The sequence below is a fragment of the Rhinatrema bivittatum genome, chromosome 1 (genome assembly GCF_901001135.1).
Source record: "Rhinatrema bivittatum chromosome 1, aRhiBiv1.1, whole genome shotgun sequence".
Classification (NCBI taxonomy): Eukaryota; Metazoa; Chordata; class Amphibia; order Gymnophiona; family Rhinatrematidae; genus Rhinatrema; species Rhinatrema bivittatum.
Genome location: NC_042615.1, coordinates 118,582,464 through 118,600,457, shown reverse-complemented (window position 1 = coordinate 118,600,457; position 17,994 = coordinate 118,582,464). Strand labels below are relative to the sequence as shown.

General features: G+C 43.8%; 1 protein-coding gene across 5 annotated transcripts in view; it reads right to left on the bottom strand.

Annotated features, from left to right (window-relative positions):
* FAM149A (family with sequence similarity 149 member A) overlaps positions 1–17,994 on the bottom strand; it is a 261,077-nt gene that overhangs the window by 67,796 nt on the left and 175,287 nt on the right. For all 5 annotated transcript variants that reach the window (XR_003854328.1, XM_029586942.1, XM_029586943.1 and 2 more), the window contains exons 6-7: positions 12,517–12,696; positions 11,988–12,178 (exon numbers count right to left, since the gene is read on the bottom strand). Coding sequence is in view for 4 of the 5 variants with exons in the window: in XM_029586942.1 (XP_029442802.1) it covers positions 11,988–12,178; positions 12,517–12,696 (371 nt within the window). In the remaining variant the exon portion in view is untranslated. The remainder of the gene's footprint in view (positions 1–11,987; positions 12,179–12,516; positions 12,697–17,994) is intronic.

The following is a 17,994-nucleotide window of genomic DNA, read 5'->3' as shown; positions in this document are numbered from 1 at the left end:
CAAATCACTGTGAACTTGGAAGATGCAGTAGGCCAGATTGATAAACTAGAAACTCATACCTGGCTACCTTACAAACCCCTTCACCCCAACACTATAAATATTCATTTTCTAAGGCCCATGCCTTATCCCTAGCTGGCCCTAACTTATGGAACTCTATGCCCACTGAACTAAGGCTTGAACAATTCCCGAAGACCTTCAAAAAAAAACTTAAAACCTGGCTATTCACTAAAGCCTACACATGATCCCTCTTGTTTCATCTCAACACCTTTGACCTACCTTACATGCACTTTAATCTTTATCCAAGCTGCCTTTCATTACCTTTGATGCATCTCCTCTAACTCCCTCCCCATGCCCGACTCTCCCTCCTCCTCCCCCCCTTCCTTCCCTCCCTCTCCTCCCCCTCCCCTTTCCCTCTAAGCTTTACCCCCACATTTAAGCTACTTAATCTGTCCCTGTTAAATTTTATATACTAGTTCATAATCATTATAATCCTGTTTTATGTATTACGTTACTATATTCATAGCTATTATTATTAGTTCATATTTATACTACCTTGTTCTATGTACAACTCTTGACGTTTTGTTTTTTGTTCACTGTAAACCGACGCGATATCCTTGGATGAACGCCGGTATATAAAAACTATTAAATAAAAAAAAATAAATAAAGAGTAGCAAATCACCTAGACCGGATGGTATGCATCCTAGGGTACTGAAGGAAGTAAAAAATGAAATTTCTGATCTATTAGTTAAAATTTGTAACCTATCATTAAAATCATCCATTGTACCTGAAGACTGGAGGGTAGCCATTGTAACCCCAATATTTAAAAAGGGCTCCAGGGGCGATCCGGGAAACTATAGACCAGTGAGCCTGACTTCAGTGCCAGGAAAAATAGTGGAAACTATTCTGAAGCCAAAATCGTAGAGCATATAGAAAGACATGGTTTAATGGAACACAGTCAACATGGATTTACCCAAGGGAAGTCTTGCCTAACAAATCTCCTTCATTTTTTTGAAGGGGTTGATAAACATGTGGATAAAGCTGAACCGGTAGATGTTGGGTATTTGGATTTTCAGAAGGCATTTGACAAAGTCCCTCATGAGAGGCTTCTAAGAAACCTAAAAAGCCATAGGATAGGAGGCGATGGCCTTTTGTGGATTACAAACTGGTTAAAAGACAGGAAACAGAGAATAGGATTAAATGGTCAATTTTCTCAGTGGAGAAGGGTAAACAGTGGAGTGCCTCAGGGATCTGGACTTGGACCAGTGCTTTTCAATATATTTATAAATGATCTGGAAAGGAATACGATGAGTGAGTGTTGCGTTCGTGCCTGTTCTCGCCCTCGCTCCACCCTTTCTACCTTAGAGGCGACTCCCTTCGGGTCTGACGGACAGATGCTGCCGCGGCTTCTCTTCGCCATACTTCCTGGAATTCCCGGGCTGGCCTGCGCTGCGGATCTGCCATGTTCCTGATGATGTAAAGGCGCACGCACGCGCTCCAGAGTTTGTACCGGCAAAAGCGCGAACCTCGGGGGCGTCCTCCCGTAGTGACGTCATCCGCTTCCAAATTAAAAGGTCTTTGCTTGCAACTACAAATCGAGTTAGCAAGGGGTTTGATTGCGGGGATCATTCCGACCCGCTTCATCCTCCCCTGCTCTGCCTCCACCACCTTACCTAGGGGTACCCGCTCCTCGGGGGCCCCGCTCTCTCTTCTTGATTTCAGATTGCTAAGACGGGATCCGGTACTCGCTCCTCGAGAGCCTACGTCCCTGAATGCTCTGAAGACTCCTTACTACCTGGAAGCGATCACAGACGTGAACACAGCGAGTTCTATTACAGATAGGAATCAGTACTCGCTTCATGAAGGCCTATATTCCTAATCTCCGAAGACTCCCTTCTGTCTAAGACTTTATCACAGGTACGGAGATCGTGAGTCATTATTATAAATTGCAGATAGGAACTGGTACTCGCTCCACGAGGGCCCATGTTCCTAAATCCCTTCTCAACTCTCTTCTATATCAGATGCTATTATATATCTATATCTGTGCATTGCTATTATAGATTGCAGATAGGAACCGGTACTCGCTCCACGAGGGCCTATGTTCCTAAAACCCTCCAAAGACTCTCTTCTATTCCATAATCCATCTCATACACAGACATTGTGAGTTATCATTCCAGACTGCATATAGGAACCAGCACTTGCCTACGACTCCTGTTCCTGAATACTGAAGACTCTCTGTTGCATAGAGGCCATTACACATATCTACAATTGTGAGAGTATCATCTACTACTGGTTATGTATCCAGCATACCCTGGCTACTCACTATCTATAGTCTCTCTCTACAGCTCAGCAACCCACAGACCGCAATTCCAGTATTAGAGGGACTTCAGCCCTGCCGGGCACATCAGCTCACTACTGCCACCTCTGGTGGTTCTACTTCCAGTCTAATAAAGAACTATCTGTGTTTGTCTCCATATTCCAGCCTAACCAGTGGTCCTTCTTAGGACATCCTCTTGAGGGTGCTGTCATCCACCATCGGCCCAGGGATTCACCAATTTACCTCAAGTGTTCATTCCTTACACTACTAGAGCGGTATTATACGACTGCCACTCTGTGGGAAGCCAACCCACTACAGAACACTAACTCCGCCTATGGAGTATTACAATTGTTAGCTCTTCCCCGTGGCAGGGTGATCCATAACCAATTGCTAACTCCCTGGTGGACTTATAACAGATTACTAACGCATCCCCGTGTCGGGTTAAGGTATTACAGATTCTAACTCCACCCCTGGGGAGCAGTTCCAATAGATTACTACTCCTAGCAGCAGGGATTGACAACAGATTGCTAACTCCTCCCTCTTCAGGAGGAGATCCATATCAGATTGCCAACTCCTCCCTCTACAGGAGGAGCTCGATAACAGATTGCTAACTCCGAGCAGCAGATTTATAACAGTGAGGTAATCAAATTTCGGATGAATCAAAATTATTCTGAGTAGTTAAATCACAAACGGATTGTGATATGTTACAGGAGGACCTTGCGAGACTGGAAGATTGGGCATCCAAATGGCAAATTAAATTTAATGTGGACAAGTGCTAGGTGTTGCATATAGGGAAAAATAACCCTTGCTGTTGTTATACGATGTTAGGTTCCATATTAGGAGCTACCACCCAGGAAAAAGATCTAGGCATTATAGTGGATAATACTTTGAAATCATCAGCTCAGTGTGCTGCAGCAGTCAAAAAAGCAAACAAAATGTTAGGAATTATTAGGAAGGGAATGGTTAATAAAACAGAAAATATTATAATGCCTCTGTATCGCTCCATGGTGAGACCGCACCTTGAATACTGTGTACAATTCTGGTCGCCGCATCTCAAAAAAGATATAGTTGCAATGGAGAAGGTACAGAGAAGAGCAACCAAAATGATAAAGGGGATGGAACAGCTCCCCTATGACGAAAGGCTGAAGAAGTTAGGTCTGTTCAGCTTGGAGAAGAGACAGCTAGGGGGGGATATGATAGAGGTCTTTAAGATCATGAGAGGTCTTGAACGAATAGATGTGAATCTGTCATTTACACATTCGGATAATAGAAGGATTAGGGGGCACTCCATGAAGTTAGCAAGTAGCACATTTAAGACTAATCGGAGAAAATTCTTTTTCACTCAATGCACAATTAAGCTCTGGAATTTTTTGCCAGAGGATGTGGTTAGTGTAGTTAGTGTAGCTGGGTTCAAAAAAGGTTTGGATAAGTTCTTGGAAGAGAAGTCCATTAACGGCTATTAATCAAGTTGACTTAGGGAATAGCCACTGCTATTAATTGCATCAGTAGCATGGGATCTTCTTAGTGTTTGGGTACTTACCAGGTCCTTGTGGCCTGGTTTGGCCTCTGTTGGAAACAGGATGCTGGGCTTGATGGATCCTTGGTCTAACCCAGCATGGCAATTTCTTATGTTCTTATGTTCTTAGAAGGGCATCAGTAAACCAGTTTGCCTAACAAGTAGTATCCACCAAGTTTACCTTGCCTTCACAGCCAAGAGAGGTGGGATCTAGGATGAAGGGGTCTTGAGGGAGGGGGTACTGTTACAGGTTCGGTTACTGCACAGCCTCCTCTATACCAGGGGATCCCGATGAGCCCAACTTAGAACCTTACTCTCCAGCATGTTTCTGGCCTGCTGTACTCTCCAGCATGTTTCTGGCCTGCTATACTATCTCCACTCTACCAAGGTATTACCCTCAGGCTATCCAGGCTCCTCTCTCCTGCCTGCACCACACCCAGATTCTTGCCCTACTTAACCCTGCCTGTCCTTTCCGTCAATACTTCAGCATTGAACGCTATTCTGCTCCTTGCTTGTTAAGTCCGTCGCTGCCCGATGGCTTCACTCCACCTACCTTTCCTTGTTTGTGACTCCTCCTGCTCTTGATGAATGCCTGGCTGCTGTGGCTTCCGTCTGCCGTCCTCTCTGGCATCCCCAGACCGGCTTGGGTGCTGTCTCCCGCCATGCTCTCCAAGTACCTTAGGGCGTGCGCGCCGTGCGGCTCTCATTCTTATTTCCTGATTGGCGCGTTCCTCAGGGGTGACCCCCTGTGATGAAATCACGCTGCCCGGATATTTAAGCCTACTGTTTATTGCTAGCCGTTGAGTTAGCAAGGGAAATCTTACGGATGGGATTTCGTCCTCCGTACCCAGCTACTCTGCCTTCCAACTTCTATTGGACTCTTTCTGCTAACAGGGTACCCGCTCCTCAGGGGCCTCTTTGCTTCTTTCAGGTCACTGTCAGGTAACCGGTACTCGCTCCTCGAGGGCCCATGTTCCCTGACCCGCTGCCTGCATCCATCTCCTTTCCTACTTGGAGGAATTCTCTACAAACACCATCATCTACTCCTCAGAGCTGTCTCCCTGGAACCAGGTACTCGCACCTCGAGGGCCTGCCCCCGTTCCAGCGCCAGTGCCATCTCTTACGTGGAACCGCTTTGTGAGTACTTTGCCAACAAGTCTCTCTACCTCCAGGGATCTGGTACTCGCTCCTCAAGGGCCAGCTCTCCCTATCTCGGGGCTTCTCCATACTTGGGACTCTGTGAATGTTCTATTGTACTCACTTTCTCAGTTCTCTCCACTACAGCACTGCTACCGGAGAAACCACTGTTCCAGCGCCCTGGGGAATCCTAGCCCAGCTGGGCTACTTCTTCTACTCACTACTGCCACCTCTGGTGGCTTCTCAAACTGTCTAAATAAAGAACTATCTGTGTTTGTGTGTCCAGAGCTGAGCCTGACCTGTGGCCCCTCATGGGACTTCCCCCGTGGGCGTGGTCAGCTGCCACAGTGTCCAAGGGTCCACCCAAAATCTCACTAAATTATAACATTGCTCTAGTCACCTCTGCCCTGAGGCCATTCCTTGTTTCTCTGCGTTGCCTCCAGATCTTCAGATAAGTGTCTCAACTTGCTTTGTCCTGTTGCCTTGGGCCTTCTGACCATGGTCTTTCCCTGCCTTGTCTTGTGGCCGTTCGGCCTTCTATCTTTAGCTTTCCTTGTGGCCTGCGGGCCTCTGAATCTCCCTTGCCTTGCAGCCTGCTCCAGTCCTTCAATTGCCTCTGGCCTTATCAGGCCTGGCCTAGCCCTGAGACCTCCCTAGGTCTCATCCTTGTCTCTAAGCCTCTTTCTGTCTTGTCTCTCAAGGCCCTCTTTGTTGTTGCCTTCTTGTCTTGTATTTTATGTTCTGAGTTTGCCCTGTCTGGTTCTGTCTTGTCTGAATCCTGTGTTCCAGTCTGACCCTGAGTTCCTGAGTTCACCATTACTCTCTCACATCTCTGGTGTGTTCCAGTTCACTCTTACTTTCCTTCAGTTTCAGTGTGTTCCAGTTCACTCTTACGTCAATTCAGCTCCAGTCTGTTCCTGTGTTCCAGTGAACTCTTATCTCCCGAGCTTCAGTCCAGCCTGCATTCCATTTCTGAGCTTCAGCCCTTCCTGCACATCATACCTTGCTCCAGCCTCACCAGACTGTCCAACCTAACTCTAGTCTATCCTCTCGTCTTGTGGTACGCTGGAGGTGGTGTCCATCTTCCTTCCCCAGGTCCAAATCTGCAACACCCCCATGTTCCAGTTTAAAAGCTACTCTATCTCCTTTTTAAAAGTTAGTGCCAGCAGCCTGGTTCCTCTCTGTTTAAGGTAGAGCCCATCCTATTGGAATAGACTTTCCCTTCCCCAGAAAATATCCCAGTTTCTAATATACTTACAACGCTCTTCCCTACACTATCATTTCATCCATGCATTGGGACTCTGGAGCTCAGCCTACATCTAGGATTCTGCACACTGAACAGGAAGCATTTTTTAGAATGCAACCTTGGATCTATAGAAAGGCATTATGATATTCTCAGTTCTATTTACTATTCCTTTCCAAACAATTTTTAACATTCTATTTGCCTTTTTAATCACAGCACACTTAGCTGAAGATATCAAGGCATTATTCACAAAGAATCTGTGGTCCTTTGCCTGGGTGGTGATGCCTAACATTGAACCCAGCATTATGTACCTGTAGTTGGATTATTTTTCTCTATGTGCATTATTTTTCACTTCTCTATATTAAATTGCACCTGTAATTTAGATGCCTTGTCTTCCAGTCTCACAAGGTTCTTCTGTGGTTCTTTACAGTCTACTACTTTTTTAACTACTTGAAACAATTTTGTGTCAGTTTATTATTCATTGTTCCTTTTTACAGATAATTTATGAATATGCTAAATAGCACAGGTCCCAATTCAGATCCCTGGGGTACTTCACTAATGACCTTTCTCAATTTGGAAAACTTACCTTTTAGTCCTACCCTCTCTGTCTTTTATCCAGCTACCAATCCACAGTAGGACCAGTGCCTGCTATCCCATAACCTCCCAATTTCCTGAAGTTTCTCTAATAAGGGACTTAGTCAAATGTCTTCAGAAAATCCAAATAGATTATATCAATTGGCTCACCTTTATCTGTATGCTTATTTATACCTTCAAAACAAGCTTGTAAATAAATTAGTAAGGCAAAACATCCTTTGCAAGAAAAAGTTGACTCTCCCATTAAATCATGTCTGTCTATGTGGTCAGTAATTTTGAGATCCATATTTAGAAGCATTTAGCAAAAGACCACAGAAATTATCTGGCTAAATAAATATTTGGGCACTTATCTTGATAAATTCTAGCTGGATAACATTTTTATTCAGCTAAACTTTGGCTGGATAAGTCTGAGGAGTTCTGAGGGAGTAACTGAGGAACTGAGTTCACTGGATGTTATCCAGCTAATTCAAACTCAGATATTGAGAGAGAGAGGAGAGAGAGAGAGATATTTTCTACAAGGCCTTCATAATAGTAATGTATTTATATGCCAATAGTAGGGTCATCTGATAGCTTGATGCAAGCTGTTGGTGGTGGTTTAGGGGCCAGTTTATCATGCAAAGTGAGATGTACAAACAGCACAGTACACCTCGGTACACCTCAGTGAAGATTTGACTTCATTTGGAGTGAGGAAAGCCTCACAAAGATGGCATTTCTACTATGTTCTCTCACCCTAGCTTGATGGACTTGTTAATTGAGCATTCCTTTTCCTAACCTGACTGCTGGGACACTTTTTTTTTTTTCGGGACATTCAAATTTTTTACCAAAACACTAAGTAAATCCCCTGCTACTGATGCCAATAATAGCAGCAGCTATTCTCTAAGACAACTTGATCAATAGCAGTTGATGAACTTCTCCAAGAACTTCTCCAAGCCTTTTTTAAACCCAGTTACACTAACTGCACTAACCACATCCTCTGGCAACAAATTCCAGAGCTTTATTGTGTGTGGAATGAAAAATAATTTTCTCCAATTAGTTTTAAATGTGCTGCATGCTAACTTCATGGAGTGCCCCCTAGTCCTTCTATTATCCGAAAGAGTAAATAACCAATTCACATTTACCTGTTCTAGACCTCTCATGATTTAAATACCTCTATCATATTCCCCCTCAGCCGTCTCTTCTCCAAGCTGAATAGCCCTAATCTCTTTAGCCTTTCCTCATAGGGGAGCTGTTCCATCCCCTTAATCATTTTGGTCACCCTTCTCTGTACCTTCTCCATCGCAACTATATCTTTTTTGAGATGCAGAGACCAGATTTGTACACAGTACTCAAGGTGCAATCTCACCATAGAGCGATACAGAGGCATTATGAGATTTTCATTTTATTCACCATTCCCTTCCTAATAATTCCTAGCATTGTTTGCTTTTTAGACTGCCGTAGCACACTAAGCCGACAATTTCAATGTCTCAAAGATTGTGTTGGAAATCATCAATGAGAAATATTTATCCACAATACTGCCATCAGCTTCAACTTCTATTAATAAGAGCTTTTCCTCATTTTAAGTTGCAAAATAGATTCCTGTACGTGCCCAGATCAGTCCAGACAGTGGGTTGAGCCTCCTTTCCAGCAGGTGGAGACAGACTAAAACTTGAAGGATGCCCTATATCAGGACAGAGCCTATCCTCTAACCCTTCAGTATTCGTCTGTCTCCAGCAGGTGCAGCATCTCCCCTTCGGTTCTCTGCTCTAGGCTAGTCAGCCTCTTTCTTCTTTCTTTTGCTAGGCTCAAGCAAGTATTTCTTGTCCAAAAAAAACAAAAACTAGAAAGGAATTTTGCCTTCTTTTTAGTGATTTTTCCTGTTTGTGTGTGGGAGACGGTGCCGTCTCCCAGCTCTTGCCCGGCTCAGGGGGGCTTTGCCCCTTTTGCAGGAGGGGGTTCCCTGCGTAGCCTGAGTCCGTGGACGCTTCCAGCTGTGGGGACCGATGCTCTCTGGGCCTCGTTCCCCCCCCCATCTGGCTGCCGAGAGGGTTTTGAACCCGCTGCTGCGCTCAGTAAAAAAAAACAAAACATTAGTTTCAAACTTTAAATAAGTTGCAGGTACTCACCTACCTCTAACTTATTGGCAGCAGTTGACCAGCTTTTTTCTATTTTTTCTGGTCAGAGTAGGCCTAGAACCGGCAGCCAGACAAGCAGAAGGCAGCAGGTTTCCCTCCTGCTCTCTCCTGCTGTGCAGGCTGTCAATCAAGCTTTTTTCAGCTTTTTTTTCTTCAGCCGCGGCTTAGCTATGTCCCGGCAGGCAGCCTGCCTTTCTTGTGGGCTGCCTTCTTCGCGTTTTTCGCGTCAGGGCCTAGAGGATAGGCTCTGTCCTGATATAGGGCATCCTTCAAGTTTTAGTCTGTCTCCACCTGCTGGAAAGGAGGCTCAACCCACTGTCTGGACTGATCCGTGGTACTACAGGAACGAAAATTAACAGGTAAGAACTAATTTTCCTTTATTCTCCATGACTATGCCCAAATTATGGAATGATATTCCTTTGTCAATCAGGGAAGAGAATAATTTAATGCGGTTTTGCCGTAAATTGAAGATCTGGCTGATCATTTCCAAGTTATAAGTTATGATTGTTCTAATCTGGTACTAGCAGTAGGCATGTATGCTTTATCTCTGGAGTGTGTTTCTGTAATGGTATTTTGTTTTTTATTTTGTGATTTGTTTTAAACTGTTGTACATCACTTTGGAAAATGTTATTGTAAAAGCTAGAAAGAGTTTCACAAATTTTATAAATAAATAAATAAGTTTATGAGCCTCACAGTGGCTGAATGTGGAACTCTATTTTAAGAATAAGCTTCTACCATTTTACCCAGCACCAATGTTAGGCTCACCGGTCTATAATTTGCTGTATCACCCCAGAAGCCCTCTTTAAAAGTTGGTGTCACATTGGTCATCCTCCAGTCTTCAGGTACTGTGGCTATTTTAAATGATGAGTTTCAAATAACCAGAAACAGCTCTGTAACTTGATGTACGAGTTGCTTCAGAAGGGATGAATACCATCCGGTCCTGGCAATTTGTTATTCTTTAGTCTGTCAAACTATTTTATTGCAACCTCCAATTTCACAGGGATTTGTTTAGTCGCTCAGAATCATCACCATCAAAAAATGTTTCCAGTTTGGGTATGACCCTGATTTCCTTAGTAAAGATAGAGACAAATAATTAATTTAGTTTTTATGCTATTTCCCCTCAGTCATCTAACATGACCCCTCAGTCATCTAATATCCCGACTCCCTCACAAGCATTTTGCTTTTAATGTACTTGAACGAGGTTTTATTAATTTTTTTACCTCTATGGCAAGTTTATTTTCAAATTCTATCTTAGTGTTCTTCATTTTAAGGCCTGCGAGTCAGTGGTGGCTCCTATGGACCTCAGGTGTGGTTCTTGTTGGCTTTTTTTTTTTTTTTTTCAGTGGTGTAAAGCAAACTGGAACTTGCTGCCCCTTTTTCTGTGGGCAGCGGCCTCAGCAGCACTGCAATCTGGGCTTCACTTCAGTGTTTATGGTGGTCCCCAACATTACTGCCATGCCTCCCATGATCTTCCTCAGCACAACAGCAATAGAAGCTGAAGAAAATACCCCTAACGCTGCTCACTGACAACCAAATCCTGCCTTTGTCTCTACCAGACCCTAACAGCTACTTGGGCTGCAGGAGAGAAAGAAAAAAAAAACTGTGGGCAAACTTCACTCCTCTTCACCAAGGTCTTCACTGCCATCTCTGAGGACACCACCACTCCCCTTTTCAAGGGGTCGCCTACCAATCATAGTAAATAAACACATTCTGTTTTTTCCCTGGTTATAGGGAGAAAGAGTATTAGACTGAGAGAGTATGCAAAAGAGATATGGGGGGAGGGAAGACACACTGACAATGTTTGGAAAAGTGATGGCTACTGGGCAGGTAAGGGAGAAGAAAGGGAAGGGAAGAGAATGCTGGTGGGGAGCAAGGTAGAAAGGAAGGGCTTATGCTTGACAGGGGTTAGGGATAGGAACTGTGATATCAGAGGGGGACAACTCCCAGTAAGCTGCAACATCAAGGAAGGATCCCTTCCAGCCCTATTTGATCCAAACTGGCTCCTGCTTAAAAAAAAGTGAAGACCACTGCTATATAACTAGATAACTAAGGATACTAACATGGTGCCTGAATACCTCTCACTTATCTCTTTGAACCATGAAGTTCAGCTGTGTAGCACAACCGAGCCTGAGGAGTCAGAATATAGTCAGTCATTCTTAAGTAAGATCTACACTGAATACAGTAGATAAGAATTTTTTGTTTTTACAGAAGTAATAACTAAGGGGTAGATTTTATAAATCTACGCACGCGCAAACAAAAGTACACTAGATTTTATAAGATACGCGTGTAGCCGCACGTATCTTATAAAATCTGGGGTCGGCGCATGCAAGGGGGTGCCTGCCTCCGGGCTGTAGTAACTTAAGCGTACCGGTGTCTGCTGGCGCGGCAGGCCCCGACACAGGCCGCTGTGTTGGGGCACTTGGCCACGCCGCTGGACCGCCCACATGCCCCCGAACACGCCCCCGAGCCGACACCCGGGGCTTGCGGCGAGCGCAAGCCCCGGGACTTACGCATGTCCCGGGGCTTGCGCTCGCCGCCGAGCCTATGCAAAATAAGCTTGGTGCACGCAGGGACGTTTTAAAAGGGTTACGTGTGTACCTTATGCGCGTAACCCTTTTAAAACGTCCCTGCGTGCGCCAAGCTTATTTTGCAGTGATAACATTTATTTTGGAGCTACAAGAGAGGATTTGGAGGGAGAGGTTTAAGAAGGAGCAAAGAGGAACAGCATGCTTTTAAAGATCACATGAGAGATACCTAAACTGTCATTACCATGTCCTTTTTGTTTATATTTCATAGTGGGTTACTTCTTTAAATGGCAATGGTCTTTGGGTGTAATTTGATGGCATCACCCAACTAGTCCATATCATGTCTTATGAAGCCTTTATGCAAGATTCCATGTTCAGCCTCATTATCCACTCGTAACAGTCAGTCGCACACATGAAACAACCAGGAGTGGCCCCTGGAGTACAAGACTGATTAAGAGGTATAACCGTCTAGCTCTATTACCTCTGTAACCAATTTTTCATATTATAAATTCTAAACATTAAAAGCAACACTCTATTAATAATTTACCTGTTATTGTAGCTTCCCAATTTTTTGTAATAAAGTCTTCCAAAATGCTCAAAACATCTCTCCAGACATCATCAAATACTTCTGCAGCCACTGCATCTTTAATACAGGCATTGGGAGAAATAGGAGGAATGCCACGCTTATTCCTCTTTCGATGAAACTGAGCTTTCTTTTGTTCCAAACCCTCATCATCACTAATGATTGAAGAAAATTAAACTTTATTACCTTAAACCACAGATTCAACTTGAAGTGTATATACTGCTACTAACATGCTTCCCTACATCAAAGGAAAAGTACAAACTATGATCACAAAATGATGTTCTCTACGCTGTATCATCTTTTATCACACAATTTAAAAAATGGACATTATTCATGCCTGATATAAAGCCATCTCCTCTTGTCAAAAAAATCTGTTATGCTTTCAAATACCAATATTTAAATAGATTGAAAACAATGATGTACCCAATGTTGATGTTTATGAATTTTATCTCAATTTCATATGTTTTTCAAAAGTAATTAAACCATTATTTACTGTTCCTTGCTGTCATAAGCAAGATACTCTTCAATTTTTCCATCCACATCATAGATCTCCTCCTCAAGAAATGAGTATATCGAGGAATCAGAAATGATAGAACTTCCACTGGAAGTAGGCTCAAATGCTTTGTGTAATGGAGATGCTGTTGGAACCAATCTGGAGCCAGAGATGCATAGCCTACAAAACAAAATGTATAATTAAAACTGCAGTTGTAATAATAATATTGATCCTCGGAGAAAACTGGAGACTTAATAGTTTGTGAAACCTTTTAAAGGACCTACCAAAGCTTTCGAGACTTAACCATCTCTTCTTCAGATATAATTCAGACTTGAATTAGAAGCAAAATTATAATAGGTCATGTTAACTTTTTACACAAATTCTTTAAAAAAACAAATCTTTACCAATGTAACACAATAAAAATTCAAGTGATCAAAAAACATTCAGCCATGGTCTGTGCCCTGGGAAATAAAATGCAGGGCTAGGACATGAATAGGCATACTTTTTACCCCTTTTACTGCAGAAGACCCACTTGGATAGGGGAAGTGGGGGGCAGATACTCGGGCCCCGGCACCTTTTTTTTTTTTTTTTTTTTTTAGAGTGGGGGGAGGGCAATCAGCAGAGCCGTGGACCCTAAGAAGATTTATTTTATGGAGGGGGGTTGAAGGTCCTGGGCCACTTTTTTTTTTTTTGGAGGGCAGCCAGGATGGCCTTGAATTGGCCCCAAGGAAAGCTCGAACTGGGCCCAAGGAGGTTTCATGTCAGGTCTTCTTCGGCTGCTGGTGGGTTGTCTCCACCAGTGACCCAGGCAGTTCATGGCTGATGGCCAACCCCAGCAGTCCTGGAGGTACGCACAACAGTCTATGCCTGCAACACAAGCTTATTATATAGGGAGAAATTTACACTTACCTGATAATTTCTTTTCCATGAGTCCAGGTAGACTAGTCCAGATGTACAGGTTATGCTCTGCCACTGACTAGCAGATGGTGAAAGACTAATAGCTTTGTTGACATCACCGCTTATAATTTACTGTGCTGATCTCATCTTGCCAGTATCCTATAACAAGCTAATCAATTATTTACAAACTCTCCCCTTCCCTATGAACTAGGGGACTTCCAGAAGAGTATAATCTGAATAAACAAACATTCCAAAAACAGGTCAAAACCATAACCATAAACTTACCAGGCAACATTACAAATGTCTTCCACAAACTTTCTCTGTGATTTACATGAGCAGAAACCTCCATTTGGCAGTATCAGGTGGATTCTGGACTGGTCGGGCTGGACTAAAAGAAAGGAAATTATCAGGTAAATGTAAATTTCTCCTTCCTCTTTATCCAACCAGACCAGTTCAGATGTTCTTACTTCTTACTTCTGCACTAGGCAGGCTCACTATCAAATCTGCTCTCAATACTTCTGAGCCAAAAGAATCCCCTTCCCTGGCTTCAACATTTATTTATTTATTTATTTATTTATTTATTTATTTAGAGGTTTTTATATACCGCAGTACGTAAGGATATACATCACCGCGGTTTACATTTAACAATAACTTAGCAACAGGCTTTACAATTGACATTATTAATAAGTATTAATTAGGATTAATTACAAATAACAGGATTGACGGAAAACAGGCCGTACAGACCGTGGACCATCCATTAGTGTTTAACATACAAAAATGAAATTGAAGTAACTAAAAATATTTACGAACCAACACTAAAAACATGCAGATGATAATGCTTCAAAAAGAAATGTAATTACATCCAAGTTGTAGCCTTACACATTTCCACTCTCTCTCTCGCCTGCAGGATACTGAAACAGGCTGTCCGGAAACATCGTGACCCGTGATAAACCTTTCATGAAACAGCTGTTCGTGCAGTGTGATGATTCTTTGGTTTTTTATCGTGCACCGCAAAGATGTTTTCGCGATTCGCGAATACATTTGCGCAAATTGCGAAAACATCAAGGCACGCGAAGTTTCCCCGCTGCACGAAAAAAGCCTCATTTGCATGGGAAACGCCCCTTAATGCGTTACCAATGCGATATTGGAAAATGAGGCCCTTAGTTTTTGGGTACTTGCCAGGTTCTTATGACCTGGATTGGCCACTGTTGGAAACAGGATGCTGGGCTTGATGGACCCTTGGTCTGACCCAGTATATCATGTTCTTATGATATGATAGAGGTCTACAAAATCATGAAAAGACTTGAACGGGTAAAGCTGAATCGGTTATTTAGTCTCTCAGATAACAGAAGGGCTAGGGGCCACTCCATGAAGTAGCAAGTAGCACATTTAAAGCAAATCAGAGAAAATCATTTTTCACACAGTGCACAATCCATTGCTAGAGAATGTGGTTATGGCAGTTAGTGTAACTGTGTTTAAAAAAGGCTTGGATAGGGGGGGCCTGTGACATCACCAACGGAGATGGCAACCTGAGTCGAAGCTCCGGAGCACCAAAATACCGCTATTAATTAAATCGCTGCCCATCCTCCCTCAGCCCCAGCTATTTTTGGCTGGAGACAAACAGCTTACCACAGAGAATGGCCACAAAGAGAAAAGGAACGGACTTGAGCCGGTTTTCTTACACAAAAGATGATGGTAAAAGTGATGGCCTAGAGCCGCATGGAGAGACCGAGCGGGCCGAGTCCCCTGGGGCTGGCGGAGACCGCTCTTCCTCGGATGAGCTCGATCCATCTCCCTCGATGCCTACTCGTGACGAGTTCCGACACTGGTTTAGCGAAATTCGCCAGGACCTTAAAAACAACAAGAAGGAAATGATGGAGAAATTCGAGGAACTTAAAGAAGAAATGGCGGAGATCGGCCGCCGAGTAGATGATTGTGACCTTCGTTTGGACTATCAGGCCGAAAAAATTGACAAACTGCAAGCCCAGAGTGAGAGGATCGCGAAGGAGGAAGTTAATCTATCTCTCAAAATCGAGGATCTAGAGAATTGCAATCGCAGATGCAACCTGCGAATCCGGGGAGTTCCCGAGACGGACGCTTACCGAGACTGCCACACTGTGGCACGGGCCATAAGCAAATTTTTTCTCAGCCAACTCTCTACCGAGGACACACCGGCGGGTGCAAACATCATTGAGATAGAAAGGGCTCATCGAACACTCGGCCCTCGACTATCTAATCTCCCGAGGGACATTATCAAATGCTTCTTGCACTACCCGCTAAAGGAGCAAATATTAAGCATTGCAAGGAAGCAACAGAACTGAAAATGGGAAGAAAATCTCATATCCATCTTCATCGATCTAGCCCCTGCTACGCTCAAGCACAGGTACGAGTATCAGGAAATTACTGCTGCCCTGCGCAAGGCCGAGGTCCGGTACCGGTGGCTATACCCCGAGGGAATCACCATTACGGATCGATGGAGTGATGACAAAAGCCAATTCGCCGGGAGAAGCAGCGGCTGTTTTGGAAGCAGCGGGTCTTCACGCAAGAACATTGTTGCCAAACGCGCCTAGAACACGGCCTGAACCACCAAAATGGCAGCAAATTGAGAAGGGAGGGCGGCGATTGAGACGGAACCCCGAAGGCCTGCCTACTCCCTCCTTGGATGACCGGAGCTGACTTTGAACTCATTGGGAGTTTTGGGTATTCTCTCTTGGTTTCTGAGCACGCAATTGTGAGAGAATTCTGCATGTTTATCCGGTTGAATATTATAATATACTGTTGTGTTTCTTCAGCTGCTGGGGTTCTTACAAATGTTCAATACATAAGGCCTGTTTAATTAGGCAGGCTGATCAGGGGAGGAGTGACCTCACATGTATTAGTTTTGGGGGCTCTGGAGGGGCTGTGTACTTTGTTGGGGAGTGCATATCCCTCAATCCCACGCAGGTGGGCCATGATGTTATGGTTTCTGCATGGGGGAACTGAGGGGTGGGGGGAAATTGGGAGGGGTGTGTGCAGTAGGGGGTGGGTTAGGAATATTGCAGGGTGGGTGTGTGATTGATTGGGCGGATTATGACACAAAGGAAGGAGTTGTACATGCTTTGCTAATTTGGGATACCTGGCAATCTAAGGGGAACATTGATTCATGTTGTACTATGAAGAGATGGGGCCTTAGTTTGCTCATTTTTTTCATACTGTTATAATGGCACTTAATATTTTGTCCTTAAACGTAAAAGGCCTCAATATACCTCGCAAACACCAATTATTAAAACAAGAAATACAGGCTCAGAAGGCAGCTATCATATGCCTACAAGAAACACACTTAAAACGCAGGTATGAGCACCTGCTGGCGTGGCCCGAGTGGGCTTATAGTTTCTTTTCTGCTGCTCGGCAGCATAGCAAATATGCGGGCGTGGGTATATTTTTTAGGAAGGGTGATGATTATGTTATTAAAAAAAGTGTGGTCGGAGGGTCGCTACTTACTGATTAAATTTGACTGCCAGGGGGTCCTCTACACCTTGGTCAATATATATGCACCGAATTCCGATCAAAAGATATTCTATGATCGGCTGGGCCAACTGCTAACTAGAGAGAGTGAGGGAAATCTGATTATAACAGGGGATTTTAATGTAACATTTACTCCCCGGTTGGATAACTCTGGCGGGAGCAACTATAATACAGGAGTTACGAGGCGGTGCATATGGGTGCTTATAAAAAAATGGAATCTTCTGGATGTGTGGCGGTATTTTAATCCTCAGACCAGAAATTTCACTTTTTTCTCTGCATCACATCAATCTTACTCTCGCATCGACTATTTTCTGGTAGATAGAATGCTAATACCCCAGATAAAACGGTCCACCATATACAACATCACTTGGTCAGATCATTCACTCATACATATAGAAATAGATGACTTGAAGGGAGGGGGAGGATTCAAACCCTGGAAGCTAAACGATTCGCTCATTCAGAACACAGAATTTTGTAAGAATTTACACAGCACTATTTCACATTATCTGACCTCCAATGAGGGCTCCCCTGCATTGATATGGGAATGCATGAAAGCCATAGTGAGGGGTCACCTAATAGCTCAGGGGGCTAGGGCTAAACGTAGCCGGTTGGAAACCAGGAATAGATTGCTAGGGGAAATTGCCGCCTTAGAATCTCGCCATAAGCAAACTTTGTCAAAGAAAATCTATGCAAAGTTGCAACTCCTTAGGCAGGAGCTACAGGGGTTGGCGGAAGTGGAACTTTCGGCTAAGTTAGCATTGATCACACGGGAAAAATTTGAATGGGGAAACAGGTCTGGCAGGTTACTAGCTAGATATCTAAAGCAAAAAGTTCTACAAAATCAGATCATTGAGATACAGGGTCCAGAAGGGAGTCTGATAAAATCCCCCCCAGAAATTCGCCACCGCTTTCAGCAATTCTATCAAAAGCTTTATGCAGAAAATTCCTCTATATCACTAGAGCAGATAGGGCAGTATATTCGGGATATAGACCTACCAGTGCTCTCGGAATCGGAAAAAACATTTTAGACAGGGAGATCACCCCGCTGGAAATAGCTCAAGCAATTCGGGATCTCAA